The sequence below is a fragment of the Ranitomeya variabilis genome, chromosome 3 (genome assembly GCF_051348905.1).
Source record: "Ranitomeya variabilis isolate aRanVar5 chromosome 3, aRanVar5.hap1, whole genome shotgun sequence".
NCBI classification, from domain to species: Eukaryota; Metazoa; Chordata; class Amphibia; order Anura; family Dendrobatidae; genus Ranitomeya; species Ranitomeya variabilis.
The window spans coordinates 538,678,895-538,701,985 of NC_135234.1; the positions used below are offsets into that span (position 1 = coordinate 538,678,895).

The following is a 23,091-nucleotide window of genomic DNA, read 5'->3' on the forward strand; positions in this document are numbered from 1 at the left end:
AGTTCCACCAACGTCAGGTGGTCCTTGGTAGTGCTTTCAGGCACGGGTACCTCCTGCTTAGTAACCGGGTTCCAGTAACGTCAGCTGGTCCTCGGTAGTTCCATTGGCTCTTGGACCTTCGGCTACCCATCCGGGTTCCAGCACCGTCAGCTGGTTCTCGGCAGTGTCTTTTGCTCTTGTACCTTCTGCTCCCCATCCTGGTTCCAGTACCGTCAGCTGGTTCCGGGCAGAGCCTTTGGCTTAGGTGCCTCCCTCTGGGTATCTGAGTTCCACCAACGTCAGGTGGTCCTTGGTAGTGCTTTCAGCACAGGTACCTCCTGCTTAGTAACCGGGTTCCAGTAACGTCAGCTGGTCCTCGGTCGTTCCATTGGCTCTTGGACCTTCGGGTAGCCATCCGAGTTCCAGTTCCATCAGCTGGTTCTCGGCATTTTCTCAGCCTTCTTGTACCTTCTGCTACATTTCCAAGTTCAAGAGACTAAACACGATGACCCGGAAGACCACCCCTAAGATGACGACGACACCAGAGACGACAACCACCGTGATGACGACGACCCTGGAGACGATGACCCTGAAGACCACCCCGATGACGACGACCCCGGAGACCACCCCGATGACGACGACCCCGGAGACGACGACCCTGGAGACGACGACGACCTGGAAGACCGAGAAGCAGAAGAACAAGAGGCTGCAGAACAAAGAGCAGAAGGACATTAAGCATAACACAAAATATCAGAGCAAAAAATATTATGTAAATTATAAGCAGAAGAAGACTAAGCAGTGTATGGGGGTGAGTCCGTTCCTCCTCGTGGTGCCCCTGGATAAAGCCTGATGCTGCAGGCCAAACTGAACGCGGACAAATGTAACTGTTTTGTGACAGGCAGAACGGAAGGTGTAATCTTCAAACTTTTATAGATAACAACTACGGGAATGCCTGTCACAAATAAGAATATGATGAAGAAGTAGAATATGATGAAGATAATAGTAAACTAAAAACAATATGAACAATGTAACCCAAAAAATAATAGGTAGAAGATGAAGAAGAAGATGAATAAGGTGAAGAAGTTGATGTCAAAGAAGCTGATGATGAGGGTAATTAAGAAGAAAGCGTGGGAGAAGTAAAAAAAAAGGTGAAGGGCGTGGAAGCAGTGAAACATCAATATCTGACATTAAAAAAAAAATTAACATAGTCAAATTCTTTCTAACACCGAACGTCATAAAAAAAAACGCAAAATCCTGCTATTCTATTACATTGGGCTAAACCTCTGTGCCTTTAATATCTCCGCCACGTCCCCCAATACATCCTACATTATTCTTAGTTGTTTTCCTTCATGTAGAATGAACCTACAAGTGTATAAAGGGTTTCTTTTAATTCCGATATTTTCGTCCCATTGACTTGCATTGGGATCGGGTATCGGTATCGGATTGGATCCGATATTTTGACGGTATCGGCCGATACTTTCCGATACCGATACTTTCCGATATCGGAAAGTATCGCTCAACACTAACCGTAAGTGATACTTTTCTACTCTAGTCCCCCTTCTGTTTTATATATGTTTTGAAAAGCTATATCCAACTGATTACAGGATATTTAGGAGGTCATGTTATAATTATTTTATACCTCTCATTCATTTGACCTCCTACCTATGCCTATGCTCCTCTGGATGTTCTTTTACTATTTGTATACTTTCTGTCCTAAGTTAATAAAGTATTTTTTATTCATTCATTTATCCATTACTATGGATTTTATATGGGTCCCTTGTTGATAATATTCATCAGTACTCTGCCTGATCATGAAGTGGTCAGTTTTTAAGCTGCTTTCCAATTTAAAGGTAGCAGTAAGCAGATCCATTAGTGATCGTGGAGATCTGCAGTCAGGTCATGAAGGGGTCGCCTGTAATGTGTCACATGGTTCTATCCTACCAATAGACAGTGAAAAATGGGATTAGTAGTAACCCTGCTATCTTTAGACATTCAAAGTTAATGTCTATTGAGTGGTACAAGTTTCAGGGTCGCAACAACTCCTTCACTAGGACAAGTCAATGTCTTGTCCTGACGAAAGGGTCAGTATGACCATGAAACGCTTAAGGTACCTTCACACGAAACGACTTTGTAACGATATCGCTAGCGATCCGTGACGTTGCAGCGTCCTGGCTAGCAATATCGTTTAGTTTGACACGCAGCAGCGATCAGGATCCTGCTGTGATATCGCTGGTCGCTGAATAAAGTTCAGAACTTTATTTGGTCGTCCGATCGCCGTGTATCGTTGTGTTTGACAGCAAAAGCAACGATACCAGCGATGTTTTACACTGGTAACCAGGGTAAACATCGGGTTACTAAGCGCAGGGCCGCACTTAGTAACCCGATGTTTACCCTGGTTACCAGCGTAAAATGTTAAAAAAAACAAACAGTACATACTTACATGCGTCCCCCGGCGTCCGCTTCCCACACTGACTGAGCGCCGCAAAGTGAAAGTGAAAGCACAGCACAGCAGTGACGTCACCGCTGTGCCCTGCTACTGCCGGCGCTCAGTCATTGCAGGAAGCGGACGCCGGGGGACGCATGTAAGTATGTACTGTTTGTTTTTTTTACATTTTACGCTGGTAACCAGGGTAAACATCGGGTTACTAAGCGCGACCCTGCGCTTAGCAACCCGATGTTTACCCTGGTTACCCGGGGACCTCGGCATCGTTGGTCGCTGGAGAGCGGTCTGTGTGACAGCTCTCCAGCGATCAAACAGCGACGCTGCAGCGATCGGCATCGTTGTCGCTATCGCTGCAGCGTCGTTTCGTGTGAAGGTACCTTTAGACTCAATAAACATTTTACTTCTACTTTGAGCATGAATATTTGAAGATAGCATAGCTATTCCACTCATTTTTTACTGCCTATTTGTTGTGTACTAGTAACAGACCGGTTAGATCCAGGAGAAGGGTCGCCAGCAGCAGTCTAGATGGACTGAAGGGCCATTATAGATGTTGTGTTCTTAACACACCCCACATTTAAGATAACAACAAAACAGACAAATGTTGATAATCCTGCACAACTCAAAATATCACATTGAGCAACGACAGAAGAAATAGAGTATATGTGCTGTTTAAAAAGATTATTTTCTTTTGTTAAATAGAATGAATAAAAACACAAATTTCATCTAAATAATCTCAAAGGCTGCGATGCCAATTATAATGAATGGGAGAGCTACAAAATATACAACACATTGTTACCATATAAAATTGAAGTGTGTCTGATTACCACCAATTGGAACCATGCCACTATCTTTTAAAGTGCATAATAAATAAAGTGCTGCTCTAAGGCATGCATAAGAATGTCAATAAAAAATAACAGTAGACACTTACATTGGTGACTGAGTTGTGATGTAGATACTCCACCGCCCCAACGCACATTTCGAGATGTCAGTTCAATTTTATATGATAACAATGTGTTGTATATAGTGTTGAGCGATACCGTCCGATACTTGAAAGTATCGGTATCAGAAAGTATTGGCCGATACCGGCAAAGTATCAGATCTAATCCGATACCGATACCCGATACCAATACAAGTCAATGGGACTCAAGTATCGGACGGTATTCCTGATGGTTCCCAGGGTCTGAAGGAGAGGAAACTCTCCTTCAGGCCCTGGGATCCATATCAATGTGTAAAAGAAAGAATTAAAATAAAAAATAGGGATATACTCCCCCTCCGACGCAGCCTGGACTTTACCGCCGTAACCGGGAGCCGTTGTACCTAAGAATGCGCGCTTGAAGGGCCTTAGATGAGGTCACTGTGCTCTGATTGGTCCATAGCGGTCGCGTGACCGCTACGCGACCAATCACAAAGCAGTGACGTCACCTAAGGTCTTTCAAGCGCTTGAAATACCTTAGAAGACGTCACTGCTTTGTGATTGGTCGCGTAGCGGTCACGCGACCGCTACGGACCAATCAGAGCGCAGTGACCTCATCTAAGGCCCTGCAAGCGCGCATTCTTAGGTACAACGGCTCCCGGTTATGGCGGTAAAGTCCAGGAGCCGCCGGAGAGGTGAGTATATCCCTATTTTAATTTTAATTCTTTATTTTACACATTGATATTAATCCCGATACCGATTCCCGATACCACAAAAGTATCGGATCTCGGTATCGGAATTCCGATACCCGCAAGTATCGGCCGATACCCGATACTTGCGGTATCGGAATGCTCAACACTGGTTGTATATTTTGTAGCTCTCCCATTCATTATAATTAGCATTGCAGCCTTTGTGAATATTTAAATGAAATTTGTGTTTTAATTCATTCTATTTAATAAAAGAAAAGAATCTTTTTAAACAGCACATATACTCTATTTCTTCTGTCGTTGCCCACATTTAAGATGTTTGCCTCATTTTTTTATAGAATATTTCCTAATTTGAATCAATCCTATCACTAACATTTTTGAAGGAAGAGTGATTTTAAAGTTCACAGGACTTTATAAGTTATCTGGATAAAATCCAGATGTAGCATATGAAATGTATTTGAGGGAAACATTAAATACATAAACAATGCTAAAGGAAGTATAAAGCTAAAACATAATATTTGAAGATAAAAATGTATGAACCAGATTTTTGGGGGCTTTTATGTTTATTTAAATTGGAAGAGTAGAATAATGTCTTTAGCAGAGATGCATATCTCCTGTAGGAACAAAGGGTTAGCATATTGAAAATAAAACATGCTCAGTCCCTTTTATACCCATATCTGCCGCTGAGGTCTCTCACACACATTAGATTTTCAGCCAATTCCACCAAACTTGGCAACTTCAATAGACTATTATCTTTAGGTGTGCCATTATATAGCCAGCCTGAAGGTCCGCATACACGTTAGACTAACGTCATCTGAACACACAGATCTTGATGAGCACAGCTGACAATGTAATGTGTATGAGATCTTCCCCACTGTCCCCCAATAGATTATATCAGGGAGATAAGGATCCAGCATGTTTTTTCCTTGGTGAGATAAGCCACCTGAGGAGTCTGGCAGCAGTGTCTAATATAGTACAAACGAGTGCGCCGCTCTGCTGTGTATGGAGGAGTCATGATAGCTGCCTGCTGCACAACTGGCCAAACCATAGTTTGGCCAACAGCTATCTTCTGTATGGGGCTCCAGTCTATGGCTAACCATAGACATTGTATTTTCTGCATTTCAAACCAAAACCTGGGAACAAACATTTAACATCCATGGCATTCTTACGTTGAGTCCTTTCTATAAAATTATTTAAAATGTTCTTCTTGGAAATGTAAAGCTACGGTAAATGGAATACTCATTTCTTTCAGTAGTTTTTCTAAATTTTTCTTCAACATAGTTTACAGAAAGTAAAACCACCTTCTTAATTATGCCTTGAAAGAAACCACGATTTAAATGTATAAAATCTTTGAGGTATTTTAAAAAATGAACAAAAATCCAATATTATTTCACTCACAGGATGTTTGTGAAGAAGCTATACAAAGGGGGCCCAAGGTCGGTCTTCACTTGGATGGAGTTGTCTTTGGAGCAGAAGATTTTAGAGCAAGCATAGGTTTGAAATTTTGTACAAGAATGTTAATTCATGTTGACATTGTGATCTTAAAAAATATGTGCAAATCTTAAATTGAGGAAGTCTTCAATGTTATTTTGTTAAATGTTGGCTATTATGCTGATTTTCACATATGTTCTTTGGCTTTACACTGCAGTTATGCTTGTTCGTATTGGCTATTGGGCATTAGCACAAGTCCATTATAAATTAATCAGGAAGTCTGTGTATGTAAATGGCTGATCTCTGAGGTTATGTGCCCATGATCAGGAAATAGCAGCATTTTGACGCAGCTTATTTTTGCTGCATCCAAAACGCTGCGTACTAATCATGCAGGTAAATCAGCATTTGTGTTCAGTGAACCATGCGTATTTACTGCGTCTAATGAATAGCTATGAGCGAAAGTACACAGCATCACCACTGCAGGTAATTGACATGCTGCAGCTCATAAACCCACACCGCGGGGGAGTTTATGCAGCAGTAAATAGAAGCATTGTGGGCATGGGATTTCTATAAATCCCATCCACTGTGCTTCTAATGTAGAATGTAGCGTTTTGGATGCAGCACAGGTGAGCTGCATCCAAAACGCTGCTTTTTCATCGTGGGCACGTAGACTATTATAGGAAGTACAGAATAATTATAAACTCAGAAGAGTCATTATGAGGATAATCCTGAAGATTCTATTATCATGATGATATACAGTGGGTACGGAAAGTATTCAGACCCCTTTAAATGTTTTACTCTTTGTTTCATTGCAGCCATTTGGTAAATTCAAAAAACTTCATTTTTTCTCATTAATGTACACTCTGCACCCCATCTTGACTTAAAAAAAACAGAAATGTAGAATTTTTTGCAAATTGATTAAAAAAAGAAATACTGACATATCACATGGTCATAAGTATTCAGTCCCTTTGCTCAGTATTGAGTAGAAACACCCTTTTGAGCTAGTACAGCGATGAGTCTTCTTGGGAATGATGCAACAAGTTTTTCATACCTGGATTTGGTGACTTTCTGACATTCTTCCTTGCATATCCTCTCCAGCTCCGTTAGGTTGGATGGTGAATGTTGGTGGATGGCCATTTTCAGGTCTCTCCAGAGATGCTCAATTGGGTTTAGGTCAGGGTTCTGGCTGGGCCAGTCAAGAATGGTGACAGAGTTGTTCTGAAGCCACTGCTTTGTTATTTCAGCTGTGTGCTTAGGGTCATTGTCTTGTTGGAAGGTGAAAGGCCCCGTCACACATAGCGACGCTGCAGCGATACAGACAACGATGCTGATCGCTGCAGCATCGCTGTTTAGTCGCTGTGTGGTCGCTGGGGAGCTGTGTTGTGAACTCTGTTTTTGGGCTCCCTCTTGTGGTCACAACTGGTACTGTGTGAGTGCTGTCTTTGGGCTCCCTCTGGTGGTTCTTTGTGTCATTCTGCAGGTCTGAGGCAGGATCAGCTGTCTCGTTATCTCTTAGCTGGTTTCCTATTTAGTTCACCTGGACTCTCAGTTGTTGCCTGCTGTCAATGTCTTCAGTGCTATTTTGGAGCTCTCCTGCAGTCCTTCGTTATCAGTCTCTTCAAGAGAAGCTAAGTTTTGCTTGGTTCATTTTTTGACCATCAGTGGTCATATGTTTCTTGGTTTATTTTTGTTTTCTTGTCCAGCTTGCTAATATGTGATTTCCTTGCTTGCTGGTAGCTCTAGGGGGCTGAGTTTCTCCCCTCACACCGTTAGTTGGTGTGGGGGTTCTTGTATTCTCAGCGTGGATATTTTGCATAGGGTTTTTTACTGACCGCACAGTTCCCTATCTGTCTTCTGCTATCTAGTATTAGCGGGCCTCATTTGCTTAATCTGTTTTCATTTCTACGTTTGTGTTTTCCCCTTACCTCACCGTTATTATTTGTTGGGGGCTTCCTATATCTTTGGGGTGATTTCTCTTGAGGCAAGTGAGGTCTTACGTTCCCTCCAGGAGTAGATAGTTTCTCAGGCTGCGTCGAGACGTCCAGGATTTTAGGCACATTCACCGGCTTCCTTTAGTGTGTTGGTTAGAATCAGGTTTGCGGTCAGTCCAGTTACCACCTCCCTAGAGCTCGTCTCTATGTTCATAAACTTAGCTAGTCTGTTTTGTGATCCTCAGCCACTAGGATCATAACAGTACAGCAGGCCAAAAAAGTGTTTAATGCATCGCAGAAGTGGGATAAGAGAAGCCCTGAGTACAATTTTTTTTTTTCTCTCTATCTTTGCTGCAGTCTGTCCAGCTTCTCTCATCCCCTTAATCTCTGGGTGGTTTTGTGTTCAGCTGCAGACATGGATATTCAGAGTCTGACTTCTAGTGTGGAGTGGATCATCTTGCTGCAAGGGTGCAAAGCATTCAGGATTTTGTTGTTCATAGCCCTATGTCAGAGCCAAAAATACCTATTCCTGAGTTGTTTTCTGGAGATAGATCTAGGTTTCTGAATTTTAAGAATAATTGTAAATTATTTCTATCTTTGAGACCTCATTCCTCTGGTGATTCCGCTCAGCAAGTTAAAATTGTTATCTCCTTGTTACGTGGCGACCCTCAAGATTGGGCCTTCTCTCTGGTGCCAGGAGATCCTGCATTGCTGAATGTGGAAGCGTTTTTTCTGGCGCTTGGACTGCTTTATGAGGAACCTAATCTTGAGAACCAGGCAGAAAAGGCCTTGCTGGCTCTTTCTCAGGGCCAGGATGAAGCTGAGGTGTATTGTCAAAAATTTCGGAAATGGTCGGTGCTTACTCAATGGAATGAGTGTGCCCTGGCTGCAAATTTCAGAGAAGGTCTTTCTGAAGCCATTAAGAATGTTATGGTGGGGTTCCCCACGCCTGCAAGTCTGAATGACTAAATGGCTTTGGCCATTCAGATTGATCGGCGTTTGCGGGAGCGCAAATCTGCGCACCATCTGGCGGTGTTTTCTGAACAGAGACCTGAGTCTATGCAATGTGACCGAGTTCTGACCAGAATTGAGCGGCAAAATCATAGACGTCAAAATGGGTTGTGCTTTTACTGTGGTGATTCAACTCATGTTATCTCAGCATGCTCTAAGCGCGTTAAAAAAATCGCTAAACCTGTCACCATTGGTACTATACAGCCTAAATTCATTTTGTCTGTTACTTTAATTTGTTCTTTGTCATCCTACTCGGTTATGGCTTTTGTGGATTCAGGTGCTGCCCTGAATCTGATGGATTTGTCGTTTGCCAGGCGCTGTGGTTTTGTCCTGGAGCCTTTGGAATTCCCTATTCCACTGAGGGGAATTGATGCTACACCATTGGCTGAGAATAAGCCTCAATATTGGACTCAAGTGACCATGTGCATGACTCCTGTACATCAGGAGGTGATTCGCTTTCTTGTGCTGCATAATTTGCATGATGTTGTCGTGTTGGGTCTGCCATGGCTGCAGGCCCATAATCCAGTTCTGGATTGGAAAGCTATGTCTGTGTCAAGTTGGGGTTGCCAGGGGATTCATGGCGATGCTCCTTTGGTATCAATTGCTTCTTCCACTCCTTCTGAGGTCCCTGAGTTTTTGTCGGACTACCAGGATGTATTTGATGAGCCCAGATCCGGTGCCCTGCCTCCTCACAGGGATTGTGATTGTGCTATAAATTTGATTCCTGGTAGTAAGTTCCCTAAGGGACGACTTTTTAATTTGTCTGTACCAGAACATGCCGCAATGCGGAGCTATATAAAGGAGTCTTTAGAGAAGGGACATATTCGCCCGTCCTCCTCCCCTCTTGGTGCAGGATTCTTTTTTGTGGCCAAGAAGGATGGTTCTCTGAGACCTTGTATAGATTATCGTCTTTTCAATAAAATCACGGTCAAATTTCAGTATCCTTTGCCATTGTTGTCTGATCTGTTTGCTCGGATTAAGGGGTCCAGTTGGTTCACCAAGATAGATCTTCGTGGTGCGTATAACCTTGTGCGCATTAAGCAGGGGGATGAATGGAAAACAGCATTTAATACGCCCGAAGGCCATTTTGAGTACTTGGTGATGCCTTTTGGACTCTCTAATGCTCCTTCTGTGTTCCAGTCCTTCATGCATGACATCTTCCGAGAATATCTGGATAAATTTATGATTGTGTATCTGGATGACATTTTGGTCTTTTCTGAGGACTGGGAGTCCCATGTGAAGCAGGTCAGGATGGTATTTCAGGTCCTGCGTGCTAATGCCTTATTTGTGAAGGGCTCAAAATGTCTCTTCGGAGTACAGAAGGTTTCCTTTTTGGGTTTTATTTTTTCTCCTTCTACTATTGAGATGGACCCAGTCAAGGTCCAGGCTATTCATGACTGGACTCAGCCTACATCTGTTAAGAGTCTTCAGAAGTTCTTGGGTTTTGCTAATTTTTACCGTCACTTCATTGCTAATTTTTCTGGCGTGGTTAAACCCTTGACGGATTTGACCAAGAAGGGTTCTGATGTGACTAATTGGTCTCCTGCGGCCGTGGAAGCCTTTCGGGAGCTGAAGCGCCGGTTTTCTTCGGCTCCAGTTTTGTGTCAGCCTGATGTCTCTCTTCCTTTTCAGGTCGAGGTTGATGCTTCTGAGATTGGAGCAGGGGCTGTTTTGTCGCAGAGAAGCTCTGATTGCTCTGTGATGAAGCCTTGTGCTTTCTTTTCAAGAAAGTTTTCGCCTGCCGAGCGAAATTATGATGTTGGTAATCGGGAGTTGTTGGCTATGAAGTGGGCATTTGAGGAGTGGCGACATTGGCTTGAGGGAGCTAAGCATCGTGTAGTGGTCTTAACTGATCACAAAAATCTGATTTATCTCGAGTCTGCCAACCGGCTGAATCCTAGACAGGCTCGTTGGTCGTTGTTTTTCTCCCGTTTCGATTTCGTGGTCTCTTACCTGCCTGGTTCGAAGAACGTGAAAGCTGATGCTCTTTCTAGGAGTTTTGTGCCTGACTCTCCGGGAGTTTCAGAGCCGGCTGGTATCCTCAGAGAGGGAGTGATTTTGTCTGCCATTTCCCCAGATTTGCGACGAGTGCTGCAGAAATTTCAGGCGGATAGACTGGACCGTTGCCCACCAGAGAGACTGTTTGTCCCAGATAGATGGACCAGCAGAGTTATTTCCGAGGTTCACTCTTCGGTGTTGGCAGGACATCCTGGGATTTTTGGTACCAGAGATTTGGTGGCTAGGTCCTTCTGGTGGCCTTCCTTGTCGCGGGATGTGCGTTCCTTTGTGCAGTCCTGTGGGATTTGTGCTCGGGCTAAGCCTTGCTGTTCTCGTGCCAGCGGTTTGCTTTTGCCTTTGCCTGTCCCGAAGAGGCCTTGGACGCACATTTCCATGGATTTTATTTCGGATCTTCCAGTCTCTCAGAGAATGTCTGTCATCTGGGTGGTGTGTGATCGTTTTTCCAAAATGGTCCATTTGGTGCCCTTGCCTAAGTTGCCTTCCTCCTCCGATTTGGTTCCTCTATTTTTTCAGAATGTGGTTCGCTTGCACGGCATCCCTGAAAATATTGTGTCTGACAGAGGATCCCAGTTTGTGTCCAGATTTTGGCGGATCTTTTGTGCTAAGATGGGCATTGATTTGTCTTTTTCGTCGGCCTTCCATCCTCAGACGAATGGTCAAACCGAGCGAACTAATCAGACCTTGGAAACTTATTTAAGATGTTTTGTTTCTGCTGATCAGGATGATTGGGTGACTTTTTTGCCATTGGCCGAGTTTGCCCTTAATAATCGGGCTAGTTCTGCTACTTTGGTTTCGCCTTTTTTCTGCAATTCTGGTTTTCATCCTCGTTTTTCCTCGGGTCAGGTTGAGCCTTCTGACTGTCCTGGGGTGGATTCTGTGGTGGATAGGTTGCAGCAGATTTGGAACCATGTGGTGGACAATTTGAAGTTGTCACAGGAGAAGGCTCAGCGCTTTGCCAACCGCCGTCCCCGACTTCTTGTTGGGGATTTGGTATGGCTGTCTTCTCGGTATGTCCCTATGAAGGTTTCCTCTCCTAAATTCAAGCCTCGCTTCATCGGTCCTTATAAGATTTTGGAAATCCTTAACCCGGTGTCATTTCGTTTGGACCTCCCAGCGTCGTTTGCCATTCATAACGTGTTCCATAGGTCTTTGTTGCGGAGGTATGTGGTGCCTGTGGTTCCTTCTGTTGAACCCCCTGCTCCGGTGCTGCTTGAGGGCGAATTGGAGTACGTGGTGGAGAAGATCTTGGATTCTCGTATTTCTAGACGGAGGCTTCAGTATTTGGTTAAGTGGAAGGGCTATGGTCAGGAGGATAATTCCTGGGTTGTCGCCTCTGATGTTCATGCGGCCGATTTGGTTCATGCCTTCCATGTGGCTCATCCTGATCGCCCTGGGGGTTTTGATGAGGGTTCGGTGACCCCTCCTCAAGGGGGGGGTACTGTTGTGAACTCTGTTTTTGGGCTCCCTCTTGTGGTCACAACTGGTACTGTGTGAGTGCTGTCTTTGGGCTCCCTCTGGTGGTTCTTTGTGTCATTCTGCAGGTCTGAGGCAGGATCAGCTGTCTCGTTATCTCTTAGCTGGTTTCCTATTTAGTTCACCTGGACTCTCAGTTGTTGCCTGCTGTCAATGTCTTCAGTGCTATTTTGGAGCTCTCCTGCAGTCCTTCGTTATCAGTCTCTTCAAGAGAAGCTAAGTTTTGCTTGGTTCATTTTTTGACCATCAGTGGTCATGTGTTTCTTGGTTTATTTTTGTTTTCTTGTCCAGCTTGCTAATATGTGATTTCCTTGCTTGCTGGTAGCTCTAGGGGGCTGAGTTTCTCCCCTCACACCGTTAGTTGGTGTGGGGGTTCTTGTATTCTCAGCGTGGATATTTTGCATAGGGTTTTTTACTGACCGCACAGTTCCCTATCTGTCTTCTGCTATCTAGTATTAGCGGGCCTCATTTGCTTAATCTGTTTTCATTTCTACGTTTGTGTTTTCCCCTTACCTCACCGTTATTATTTGTTGGGGGCTTCCTATATCTTTGGGGTGATTTCTCTTGAGGCAAGTGAGGTCTTACTTTCCCTCCAGGAGTAGATAGTTTCTCAGGCTGCGTCGAGACGTCCAGGATTTTAGGCACGTTCACCGGCTTCCTTTAGTGTGTTGGTTAGAATCAGGTTTGCGGTCAGTCCAGTTACCACCTCCCTAGAGCTCGTCTCTATGTTCATAAACTTAGCTAGTCCGTTTTGTGATCCTCAGCCACTAGGATCATAACAGAGCTGTCACACAGACCGCTCTCCAGCGACCAACAATGCCGAGGTCCCCCGGGTAACCAGGGTAAACATCGGGTTGCTAAGCGCAGGGCCGCGCTTAGTAACCCGATGTTTACCCTGGTTACCAGTGTAAAATGTAAAATAACAAACACTACATACTCACCTTCGCATCCCCCGGCGTCCGCTTCCTGCACTGACTGAGCGCCGGCCCTAACAGCAGAGCGGTGACGTTACCGCTGTGCTGTACTTTCACTTTACGGCCGGCAGTCAGTCAGTGCGGGAAGCGGACGGCAAGGGACCTGACGGACACCGGAATGTGAGTATGTACTGTTTGTTTTTTTACATTTACGATGGTAGCCAGGGTAAACATCGGGTTACTAAGCGCGGCCCTGTGCTTAGTAACCCGATCTTTACCCTGGTTACCAGTGAATACATCGCTGAATCCGTGTCACATACACCGATTCAGCGATGTCAGCGGGACCTCAACGACCAAAAAAAGGTCCAGGCCATTCCGACACGACCAGCGATCTCACAGCAGGGGCCGGGTCGCTGGTACGTGTCAAACATAGCGAGATCGCTACTAAGGTTGCTGTTGCGTCACAAAACTTGTGACTCAGCAGCGATCTTGCTAGCGATCTCGCTATGTGAGACGGGGCCTGAACCTTCGGCCAAGTCTGAGGTCCAGACTATTCTGGAAGAGGTTTTCAACCATGATATCTCTGTACTTGGCCGCATTCATTACATGATGCTGCCACCACAATGTTTCGCTGTTGTGATTGTATTGGCCAGGTGATGAGCAGTGCCTGGTTTTCTCCACACATACCGCTTAGAAATATCACCAAAAAGGTCTATCTTTGTCTCATCAGACCAGAGAATATTATTTCTCATAGTCTGGGAGTCCTTCATGTGTTTTGTAGCAAACTCTATGCGGGCTTTCATATGTCTTGCACTGAGGAGAAGCTTCCGTTGGGCCACTCTGCCATAAAGGCCCAACTGGTGGAGGGCTGCAGTGATAGTTGACCTTGTGGAACTTTCTCCCATCTCCCTACTGCATCTGTGGAGCTCAACCACAGAGACCTTGGGGTTTTTCTTTACCTCTCTCACCAAGGCGTGTCTCCCACGATTGCTCAGTTTGGCAGGACGGTCAGGTCTAGGAAGACTTCTGGTGGTTCCAAACTTCTTCCATTTAAGGATTATGGAGGTCACTGCGCTCTTAGGAACCTTGAGTACTGCAGAAATTCTTTTGTAACCTTGGCCATATCTGTGCCTTGCCACAATTCTGCCTCTGAGCTCCTTGGCCAGTTCTTTTGACCTCATGATTCTCATTTGGTCTGCCATGCACTGTGAGCTGTGAGGTCTTATATAGACAGGTATGTGCCTTTACAAATCAAGTCCTATTAGTTTAATTTATCACAGCTGGACTCCAATGAAGGAGTAGAACCATCTCAAGGAGGATCACAAGGAAATGGACAGCATGTGACTTAAATATGAGTGTCTGAGCAAAGGGTCTGAATACTTATGACCATGTGATATTTCAGTTTTTCTGTTTTAATAAATTTGCAAAAATTTCTACATTTTTGTTTTTCTCAGTCAAGATGGGGTGCAGAGGGTACATTAATGAGAAAAAAAAATGAACTTTTTTAAATTTCCCAAATGGCTGCAATGAAACAAAGAGTGAAAAATTTAAAGGGGTCTGAATACTTTCCGTACCCACTGTATTTACACAGCAAAAATGTCCATTCGGTTGGAATGGTCAGATTGTACTCCTTCAGAAATAGATGTAAGCACAGCAAAGAGTATAAAACCTAACTTTTAGTAGATATAGTTAAAAAGCTGCAATGTCTTATACACAACAAACAACAATAATGATAATAATAATAAAGTGCTCGTAGTGCCAGTGCTTATAAGAAAATGTTATGGTCTCACCAAATTCACTTATGCTGAGCACAGAGACAGATGGTCCAAGACAGAGTAATTGAAATGTTTCTAAAGACCCCTGTCATATCCTGTTTGTCTCCTGCCTTAATAAGGGCAGTGCCAAATGTTACCTATATACAGTACCCCAAATACAGAGCAATAGAAGTCCTCCCAACATGTTTCTGCCTCAATACCGATGCCTCATGAGGGGAAAGTACTTGTCAACGTAGGGATCAAAAATCCAACATACTATGGTATCAAAAACTATAGGAATGGAGATGGAAGGCGCTGCAGTGGCAGATACCACCTCCAGGCAAACATGCAGAATGCTGCATCGTCTGAAAATGGGATGGTTTCATGGATTTTTCGGTCTTTACATTGACAAGTATACTCCCCTGATGAGACCTTGGTATTGAGGCAGAAACGAGTTTAGTGGGCTTCTTTTGTTCTGTACTTGGGGTACTGCACATAGGTAACATTTGGGCACCGCCCTTTTTTGGGCAGGAGACAAACAGGCTCGGGATTTTGCTTCAAGTCACCATAAGCGAATTAGGTGAGACCGTGACATTTTCCTATGAGTAGAGAGGAGCGAACGCGTTCAGAAAAAGTTTGCCAATTTCAAATTTGGCACAAATGTAGCACATTCGGACTCGTGTTCACTTTCACAAGCATTTTTCCTCAAAGTCTGCAAAATTCGATCACAGTTTGGTTAATCATCGCATTTCCACTACTGTTTTTGTTATTACTTTGGCTAGGATAGTGGTGCTGTATGATGACACAGGGAGAAGTGTGTGTGTGTGGGGGGTGTGGACAGGTTAGAAAAGCGTGTGGAAAGGTTGTTTTTTTCCCTTAACTTTGTGTGTTGATTCTGCCAGCCAATCAGGGTGCAGAAACCATCCACAACGTCATGACACAAGGTCTTCTGTGATTGGCTGCCGAAGTCACATGTCCCTGGCCATACAAAAAGCGGACATCTTGTTTTGTTGGCACCTTTGTCTCAGTGTCACAGTGCAGAGAGGTCGCTCCTGCATTAGGACTGTTGCTGAAAGTGAACTTTTCGATTGTATAGATAGGATCCTGTCCTGTGTGGAATCGATCTTCCTGCCTCAAAGTAGATTGTGATAAAGCTGTGTAGTAGTCTCCGGAGGCACCATTTGCTACTCCAAATCGTTTGTTTGAAACTATGTTTCAGTGGCAAATCAAAAGGCCAGATTTCCACTTAAAAATCGTTAAGTATAACAGAGTTGTTCAGGCACGATATCTAAGAAAATAAATAGTGATTGTTTATTTAGTGACAGATGACTGACAGCTGTGGGCCTAAAGGTACCTTCACACTGAACAACTTTCCAACGAGAACGACAACGATCCGTGACGTTGCAGCGTCCTGGATAGCGATATCGTTGTGTTTGACACGCAGCAGCTATCTGGATACCGCTGTGATATCATTGGTCGGAGCTAGAAGGCCAGCACCTTATTTCGTCGTTAGGTCAGTGTGTATCGTCGTGTTTGACAGCAAAAGCAACGATGCCAGCAATGTTTTACAATGGTAACCAGGGTAAATATCGGGTTACTAAGCGCAGGGCCGCGCTTAGTAACCCGATATTTACCCTGGTTACCATTGTAAAAGTAAAAAAAAAAAACAGTACATACTCACCTTCTGATGTCTGTCACGTCCCCCGGCGTCCGCGCTGCTGCTCAGAGCTTCCTACACTGAATGTGTCAGTGCCGGCTGTAAAGCCGAGCACAGCGGTGACGTCACCGCTGTGCTCTGCCGGCCCTGACACATTCAGTGAAGGAAGCTCTGAGCAGCAGCGCGGACGCCGGGGGACGTGACAGACATCAGAAGGTGAGTATGTAGTGGTTTTTTTTTAACTCTTACATTGCTAACCAGGGTAAATATCGGGTTACTAAGCGCGGCCCTGCACTTAGTAACCCGATGTTTACCCTGGTTACCCGGGTGCTCCAGGGGGACTTTGGCATCGTTGAAGACAGTTTCAACGATGCCGAAGTCGTTCCCCTGATCGTTGGTCGCTGGAGAGAGCTGTCTGTGTGACAGCTCCCCAGCGACCTGAACAGCGACGCTGCAGCGATCGGCTCGTTGTCTATATCGCTGCAGCGTCGCTGAGTGTGACGATACCTTAAGGTTGTGAAACAGCAGGTTACAAGAGGGGAATGCTACTTACAACATGAGTATGGTAAAAGTGAGGTCGTGTTGGAAGGGGGAATAGACTGAGTGTTCAACGTGTACATGGGTTAGGTGTTAATGCGAACGAAAGCTCAACAAGCACTGTCTCGTCCTATCCAAAGACCACTGACATTTGTTACTGGCCGGGCTACTTTATTCCCTTTCTATGGCAGCTGTATAGCGGTATGCCTTGTAGATGAAGCTCACAAAGATTTTGTTCTACAGTGAAAGGCATGCACTGCATCAAGTGGCCCATCCTCCACTTCCTTCACCTTAACATCAAACACCAATACAATCAATTTTTAATGTTGCATCTGGAACTGGACGAAGTAGGGTCCAAGCAGAATCCATACTCTTGTCACCAGACGTTAACCACCAAGGGTGGAGGTGATTCTGATGACACTTCAATACCAGAGGTACATGCGGACTGTACTGTGTTGTCAGGGCAGAAAGAGGAGGAGGGTGACTCACAGAGTGAGGAATGTGAGAACAGAGAGGTTCACCATGAGGTTGTAGAGACAACTTGGTGTGAACCCAGAGGTATGCAGCTGAATAGCTGAGCAGAGGAGGAAGATGAGGAGGTTACATTGCAGTTTCCCACACAGACATGAAGTGATTCAACCTCTACAAGCACTCAGCCTTAACTCTGGCTGTGGCTAGCATCGGTCATGAGTGTGCAGTTCGCAGGGGCATCAAGGGTTACCTAGCCTGGGCCTTTTTTGATACCACAAAGGATAACCCAACACATGTTATCTGTCAAATTTGCAAAAAAATTGCAATAGTTTGACAACTGTATGCATGAACTGGGACATGTGCGATCACATGCCTTAGTGTGGAAATCTCACTGCACTAAAATGCGGACTAGCTGGCCTCGCCAATCACCGGCCATCCCATTAACCCAATTTTCTGTTTCTTCCTCCTCCGTCACCATTCCAAGTCTACTCACATAGTTCTCCTGCCGCTGAAACTACACTTGTTTACCCCTACAGTCGGGGTGAGTGAGAACCCATTAGCTGTTACGGAAGTGGAAATGACTGCTGTTTTTGTGCCACCTAGCACAACACATCTTTCTCAATCCAACATAACATCATTGCCTGTACCTCACTCATAGTCCAGCAGTTTGTCCTGTTCTCCGTACTCCACACTCTCTCATCTCAGCAGCCAACCCTCGGTCCCGCAGTTGTGATCACGTAAAATAATGTTTCCTCCTACACATGCCAAAACTAAGAGATTGAACTCCATCATCTCCAATCTGTTGGCCACAGAAATGCTGCCTTTCCGCCTGCTTGATACAGACTGTTTCAGAAAGTTGATGGGCAATGCAGTCCCCATAACCAGTTGCCATTACTTCTCTAAGAAAACTGTGCCTGTGGTACACCAGCATGTTGCCGACAACATCACCTATTCCCTGAAAAAATCTATGTCTGCCAGGGTGCATGTCACCACTAACACCTGGGTGAGCAAACATGGGCAGGGGCGTTACATCTCACTGACTGAGCACTGGGTGATTCTGGTTGCTGTGGGAGGAGGCGGTCAAGGGGCTGCTCTACAAGTCTTTGCATTCCCAAGGCTTGCAGGACAAACCTCTGTATCTAACAGTTCCTCAACTGCTTCTGCCTCCTCCACCTCCTCTAGGGCCTCCACTTGTGACCTCAACATGTCCTTTAATCAGAGACACATTCCAACAGCCAGGAAAGGCCGTGTGCAATAACGTGCAAACCTGGTGGCGGCCTTACGCCGTGGCAACCGCTTACACATGCCTTACATGGCTCACATCCTCAACCTGGTGGTAAAGCAATTTCTTTGCCACTATCCCTGTCTGGATATGCTGCTGCACAAAGCACAATTGCTGTGTGCTTATTTCTGACGATCGCACCCTGCAGGTCATTGACTTGCATCACTACAAAGGTCTTTTGACCTACCGGTTAACCGTCTGATTAACGATGTTCTGACACGATGTAATTCCACTCTGCACATGTTGCAACAAGTCCTGGTGCAGTATGTCCATTTGCATAGCCTGGGTCAATGTGGTCCAGATGTGGTGCAAATGGCGCTTGTGGAGTGGGCACAGATTAAGGACCTCTGCACCCTTCTGCACAGTTAAGATATGGTTAGTAAGATGGTTAGCACTAACAGTACCATCATCAGCATCACTATTCCGGTCATCTACATGCTAGAGCACACTTTGAACAGTCTGTGTGAGAAGGTGATGATGTGTAAGGGATAACAATATCTCAAATTTCTGGACTGCCATCGCACAGGCGGGTGCCACGTGAGGGTGGCCTATACAGCGATCAAGGGGGGCTTGTGGTATCAATCTGCTAGTGAAGATGCAGGAGCCAAGGAACAAATGGAGGAGGACAAGGTGATGGACACTCAAAAGTCAAGCGATGAAGAGGATAATGATCTGCTCTCTGTTGTCCATGGTTTGATGCGAGGGGACCAAAGAAGCAACCTTGAGTGTCGCCCCACCACCAACACCCCATGGACTTGGACCTCATGGAAGCGCTCGTCACATGAGCACCTTCTTGCTGCACATCTCGAAATCGATGCCTGTATTCTTATGGTTAGAAATAATTCTTAATTCTGACTACAGGGTTGCCACTCTGTTAGATGCAAGGTACAAGAGTAAATTTAGCCAGATGCTTTCCCTCCCCCCCAGAAAGGGATGCGTGCATGATTGATTATCGAAACACGCTTGTAGACAATCTTAAGAGTGGTTTTCCCCAAGACAGCAGTGAGGTACACAGTGTGCATTGCAGTTTTAGATGTCCAACCCCGGGAACGTGAAGGTGTCATCACAAAAAAACATTAGCAGCAGCAGTGTAAGTGACATAAGCAATTTCTGTGTGTTGTTTAACACATTTTTTAGACCAGGCGGTTCACCAGCAGAACAGAGTACAAGTCTGACACGTCATGAACGACTGGAGAGGTCGGTGCAGGAGTATCTGGAGCTCAATATCAATGCCATCAGGAGGGGTTTGGACCCTTTTGCATTTTGGTCTTCAAAAATGTAATAGTGGCCTGAGGTTTTATTATGCCCAGCAGCCAGCATTCTCTCAGAACATGTCTTTAGCACTGCTGCTGGTGTCTTGAAGGATAAGCGCATCCGGCTGTCCCCTGAATGTGTAGACCACTTAACTTTCATTAAAATGAACAAGTCATAGATCTCCAATGAGTTTTGCACCCCATTCACAGATTGGGTATACTATGCCATGGTATTGTTTTTAGTGTCATTTATTGATCTCGCATTATTGCAGTCTGTGTTAGGGCTGGCGGAACCCACCGAATAAATATCAAGATAGTAATAATGTGCGTTCGCAGCCTGGGGTCCATCCTGCAGAGATGGAACCTGCTGCTAGGTAATGGCGGCACTATATGGCGGTACTACGCCAGAATAAACATGGGTTTCCATCACCCGGTATGAACTGTTGCTTCACAGAGTCGCAGGGAAACAAAGGAAACACTGTGCCCTGTTAGCAGTCACGGGGTGCAGCAGATGGACGTAGTGGGATCCCTGAAATTCACCCCCACTATGCTGATGATTGATCTCGCTCTGAGCTTGCTTTTGAGCCCGCGCCTGAGGATGCCCTGAGTCAGATGCTTAGATCAAGCGGGAGTTCCCACCCTACACTGACCGGTTGTCAGGACTAATTAAAGATTACCGCGCAGAGTGTGTACAGCACCGCTCTGGCGGATGCTGCTAACCACCCTAACTAGGGCTAGGAAAGCGCACTAATTTCACACTGCGCTGCACTGGCGGTCGCTGCTAGTTTGACGCAGTAAGGATTGTGCTCTTGTGTTTAAGATAGCACTGTCAGTCGCTAGGTAGCTCCATCATTCGTGAGCAGTCAACATCACTAGGAATGGAAATGATTAAGGAGCATTCACCAGAACAGGCATACATCCACACACACACGATAACAGGTTTATGCTAGCGCATGGCCGTGCGGCCATGCGAACCTTTTATAGCTGTAGCTCTCTGGGACCTTCCTAGTGGTCCAATAGGAGCTGCCACAGGACCTGAGCATGTGACCCCCGACCTCCAATGAGAGGTCTTCCCTTGGGCATGCTCATAAGAAGAAAAGCAGGATTTAGTCCCAGGGGCGCCTGCTCGCCGCTGATCAGTGCTGGTTACAATGACTGAGCCTGGATGAGCAGCAGTAACCAAACGCACAGTATCTGCCTGAGCCAAGCGCTGGGACTGACGTCTCTGCTGAGCAAGCTCCACTGAGGCTGGAGGAGAATGGGAGACCGCAGCGGAGGTGGTTCGAGATTCCCCTGTACAGCGGCGGGAACTCAACACCTAAAAGTCTGTACCATCTTTGTGGTGTCTTCTGTGGCTACTGCTGCTGATGTTGGAAACTATTTTTTGACATGTGGTGACTCCAAGTTGGGTCTCCATCTGGTGGGTTGGCTGTAGTGAAAGGTGTGTCAAAGTCATATTACACTGTTTCTACTTTGTGGAAATTGATGCCACTTTTGTGGTGTTTGACAATTATTTTTTGAAATGGGGAGACTTCAAGTTGGGTCTCCATTTGGTGGGTTGCCTGTAGTAGAAGGTATGTCAGAGGCCTATTATACTGTTTCTACTCTGTGGAAATTGATGCCACTTTAGTGGTGTGTGATAATAATTTTCTGAAATGTGGAGACTTCAGGTTGGGTCTCCATCTGGTGTGTTGCCTGTAGTGGAACATGTGTCAGAGTCCTATTAGGGTAAGTTCACACAGGGCGTTTTTGCTGCATTTTTTATGCCAATTTTCAGCTGTTTTTTACAGTACCAGCAAAGCCTATGAGATTTCATAAATTCATAAATCTCATGCACACACATTGGTTTTTTGTGTCATCAGGATTTTGTGCTTTGCTGCGTTTTTTGGACATTTCAGCGTTTTTGCAGCGTTTTTCACCCATTGACTTCTATGGGTGTTGAAAAAACACTGCAAAAACGCAGGTATCATTATTTGCTGCTGAAAAGTCAAGGACATTAGCATGGACAAAGAGAAAAAAAACGCACCAAAAACGCACCTATACCTGAGTTTTTGCCACAGCTTCTTTCCTGCCAAGAAGATCAGGTTTTGCTGTGGAAATTGATGCCACTTTTGTGGTGTTTGACAATTATTTTTTTAAATGGGGAGACTCCAAGTTGGGTCTCCATCTGGTGTGTTTCTTATAGTGGAAGGTGTGTCAGATGCCTATTATACTGTTTCTACTCTGTGGAAATTGATGCCACTTTTGTGGTGTGTGGTAATAATTGTTTTAAATGTGGAGACTACAAGTTGGGTCTCCATCTGGTGGGTTGCTTATGTAAGTAGGGCGCTCAGACAGGCAGGCCTGTTCTCACTTTCAGTCAACTACCTATGTTACGTTCCTTACATTTGTGTACCAATAGTACTGTATGAAACTGATGTTTGTGCCATCTGAGTGGGGCTGGAAAAAATAAAAAAGGGTGTTGAATGAGGTATTTGGGCTCCCAGCAAAGAAGGCTTACAACGTTCCATTAGTCACCACGTCTTAATTGAAACTTCAATGCTCTAAATGCTGGCACAGACCCTGATTCAACGTTCATGGCACATGGCTGATTACTGCTGTGCCATTATCAAATTTCTACTGTAGGTAAATTGATGGCACATTTCCTGTTGTCTGCCCCTAATTTTGGAATATTTGTACTCCAAGTTGGGTCTCCTTCATGTGTGGTGCCTGTTGCAGTATTGTTTTCAGACCGGCAGGCCTGCACTTACTTTTAGTAAACTACCAGTGTTACAAGCCTTACATTTTTCTAATATTAGGCCTCTACCAAGTTGATGTTTGTGCCTTCTGAGTGTGGCTGGGAAAAATAAAAAAGGGTGTTGCATGAGGTATCAGGGCTCCCAGACAAGAAAGCTTACACTGCTCCCTTAGCCACCATGTCTTAATTGAAACTTCAATTCCTCGCTCTAAATGTTGGCCCAGACCCTGATACAACATGCATGGCCTATTGCTAACTGCTGCTGTGCCATTCTAAATTTTTGTACTGTGGGTCAATTGATCAGTGACCTACCTGTGTTACTATTCTTACATTTTTCTACCAATTGTAGTCTATAAAACTGATGTTTGTGCCATCTGAGTGTGGCTGGGAAACTAAATCAATTTGAGCTGTTGCATGAGGTATCTGGGCTCCCAGCAAAGAAGGCTTACACCACTCCCTTCGACACTATCTTAATTGAAACTTCAATTCAAAGCTGTAAATGCTGGGCCAGACCCTGATACCTCATGCATGGCCCATAGCTGACTGCTTCTGTGCCATTATAACAAGTTCTACTATGGG

The 23,091-nt window shown here is 45.0% G+C and overlaps 1 protein-coding gene across 1 annotated transcript in view; it reads left to right on the forward strand.

The window, feature by feature from the left end:
- Positions 1–23,091, forward strand: part of CLYBL (citramalyl-CoA lyase) — a 581,768-nt gene that overhangs the window by 484,243 nt on the left and 74,434 nt on the right. The window contains 1 exon segment of the mRNA XM_077297069.1: positions 5,443–5,536. Within this exon segment, the coding sequence (XP_077153184.1) occupies positions 5,443–5,536 (94 nt within the window).